This window comes from Palaemon carinicauda, chromosome 4 (genome assembly GCF_036898095.1).
Source record: "Palaemon carinicauda isolate YSFRI2023 chromosome 4, ASM3689809v2, whole genome shotgun sequence".
NCBI classification, from domain to species: domain Eukaryota; kingdom Metazoa; phylum Arthropoda; class Malacostraca; order Decapoda; family Palaemonidae; genus Palaemon; species Palaemon carinicauda.
This window is the reverse complement of record NC_090728.1, coordinates 54,111,493-54,113,992: the sequence shown is the minus strand read 5'-3', so window position 1 is coordinate 54,113,992 and position 2,500 is coordinate 54,111,493. Positions and strand designations below refer to the sequence as shown.

General features: G+C 37.9%; 1 protein-coding gene across 1 annotated transcript in view; it reads left to right on the top strand.

Annotated features, from left to right (window-relative positions):
* LOC137639427 (germ cell nuclear acidic protein-like) overlaps positions 1-2,267 on the top strand; it is a 6,956-nt gene extending 4,689 nt beyond the window's left edge. The window contains exons 2-4 of the mRNA XM_068371701.1: positions 932-952; positions 1,215-1,536; positions 1,888-2,267. Of these exons, the coding sequence (XP_068227802.1) occupies positions 932-952; positions 1,215-1,536; positions 1,888-2,267 (723 nt within the window). The remainder of the gene's footprint in view (positions 1-931; positions 953-1,214; positions 1,537-1,887) is intronic.
* The last annotated feature ends 233 nt before the right edge of the window (positions 2,268-2,500 follow it).

Sequence of the window (2,500 nt, the reverse complement as noted above, 5' to 3'; positions counted from 1 at the left end):
CACGCTATAGTAGCACCAATAATAATAATAAATATTCATAATAATAATAATAACAATAATAATAATAATAAAAATATTCATAATAATAATAATAATAATAATAATAACAATAACAACAATAATAATAATAATGATAATAATAACAATAATAATAATAATAATAATAATAATGATAATAATAATAAAAATAATAATAATAATAATAATAATAAAAGGCAAAGTAAGAAAACAGTTGTGATCAGTGGTTTTTTAATCAAACTGTAAGAGAACCTTCTATGTATCAATAATACTAAGGCTTCGGATCAATCCAATACTTAATTACCATTGGGTGAACACATTTAAAACTAGGAAAATGTCAAGAACAATATATAAATCTGACTGCGAGTTATGACTTAGATATCATAACTTTTGACATTTGATTTCCAACTTGCGCGCGTATTAGATGAGAGAGAGAGAGAGAGAGAGAGAGAGAGAGAGAGAGAGAGATTCATATATATGAATGGTTTCACCCACGACGTAAGAGGATGAATTTGATTAAGCCCTCGAGTGTTATAGGTATACATTTTCACCTCTCTCTCTCTCTCTCTCTCTCTCTCTCTCTCTCTCTCTCTCTCTCTCTCTCTCTCTCTCTCTAAGGTACATTGTTCTGTTTTGTTTATCTTCTTTTATAGTTTATATATGAAATATTTATTTTGATGTTATTACTGCTCCTTACAATATTCTATTTTTATTGTTAATTACTTCTTATTTCCTTGTTAACTTTTCCCACTGAGCTATTTTCGCTGTTGGAGCCCCTGGGCTTATAGCATCCTGCTATTCCAACTAGGGTTGTAACTTAGAAAGTAATAATAATAATAATAATAATAATAATAATAAACAAAGTTAAAAGAAAATTAATATATCATAGCAATCAACTATTCGACTTCACCAGCCTCCTGGTGTTGATGGACAGGTACGTTTGGAATTCAGCCACAAAGTCCAAGCTTACATATAAATGAATGGCGAGTGACATGAATGAAATATCCAAACCATAAAAATAAATGTTTCATTTCATTCACAGCTTTTATTATTCAGACTAGGACGCTGTTCTGTTCTATATTCTAAACTATTATGAAGGTTCCCATGGAGTTTATTTGTGCGAACATTTACAAAACTGAAAAATTTCAAAAACACCATAAATAAAAGGAAAATCTAAACACATTTCTCTGGGAAAGGCCTTGATTCTAGCATCAAGAGAGCCCTTGAATCTAACAACAAGAGGGCCCTTGAATCTAGCATCAAGAGAGCCCTTGAATCTAACAACAAGAGGGCCCTTGAATCTAGCATCAAGAGAACCCTTGAATCTAGCATCAAGACGGCCCTTGATTCTAGCAATAAAGACCCTTGAATCTAGCATCAAGAGGGCCCTTGAATCTAGCATCAAGAGGGCCCTTGAATCTAGCATCAAGAGGACCCTTGAATCTAGCATCAAGAGGGCCCTTGAATCTAGCATCAAGAGGGCCCTTGAATCTAGCATCAAGACGGCCCTTGATTCTAGCAATAAGGACCCTTGAATCTAGCATCAAGAGGACCCTTGAATCTAGCATCAAGACGGCCCTTGATTCTAGCAATAAGGACCCTTGAATCTAGCATCAAGAGGACCCTTGAATCTAGCATCAAGACGGCCCTTGATTCTAGCAATAAGGACCCTTGAATCTAGCATCAAGAGGACCCTTGAATCTAGCATCAAGACGGCCCTTGATTCTAGCAATAAGGACCCTTGAATCTAGCATCAAGAGGGCCCTTGAATCTAGCATCAAGACGGCCCTTGATTCTAGCAATAAGGACCCTTGAATCTAGCATCAAGAGGACCCTTGAATCTAGCATCAAGACGGCCCTTGATTCTAGCAATAAGGACCCTTGAATCTAGCATCAAGAGGACCCTTGAATCTAGCATCAAGAGGGCCCTTGAATCTAACATTAAGAGGACCCTTGAATCTAGCATCAGGAGGGCCCTTGAATCTAGCATCAAGAGGGCCCTTGAATCTAGCATCAAGAAGGCCTTTGAATCTACCATCAAGAGGGGCCTTGAATCTAGCATCAAGAGGGCCCTCGAATCTAGCATCAAAAGGGCCCTTGAATCTAGCATCAAGAGAGCCCTTGAATCTAGCATCAAGAGGGCCCTTGAATCTAGCATCAAGAGGGCCCTTGAATCTAGCATCAAGAGAGCCCTTGAATCTACAGTAGTATCAAGAGGGCCCTTGAATCTAAAACCAAGAGGGCCCTGAATCTAGCATCAAGAGGGTCCTTGAATCTAGCATCAAGAGGGCCCTTGAATCTAGCATTAAGAGGTTCATTGAATCTAGGATCAAGAGGGCCCTTGAATCTAGCATCAGTAGGGCCCTTGAATCTAGCATTAACAGGCCCTTGAATCTAGCATTGAGGGACCTTGAATCTAGCATCAAGAAGGCCCTTGAAACTAATATTAAGAGGGCCCTTGAATCTAGCATTGAGGGACCTT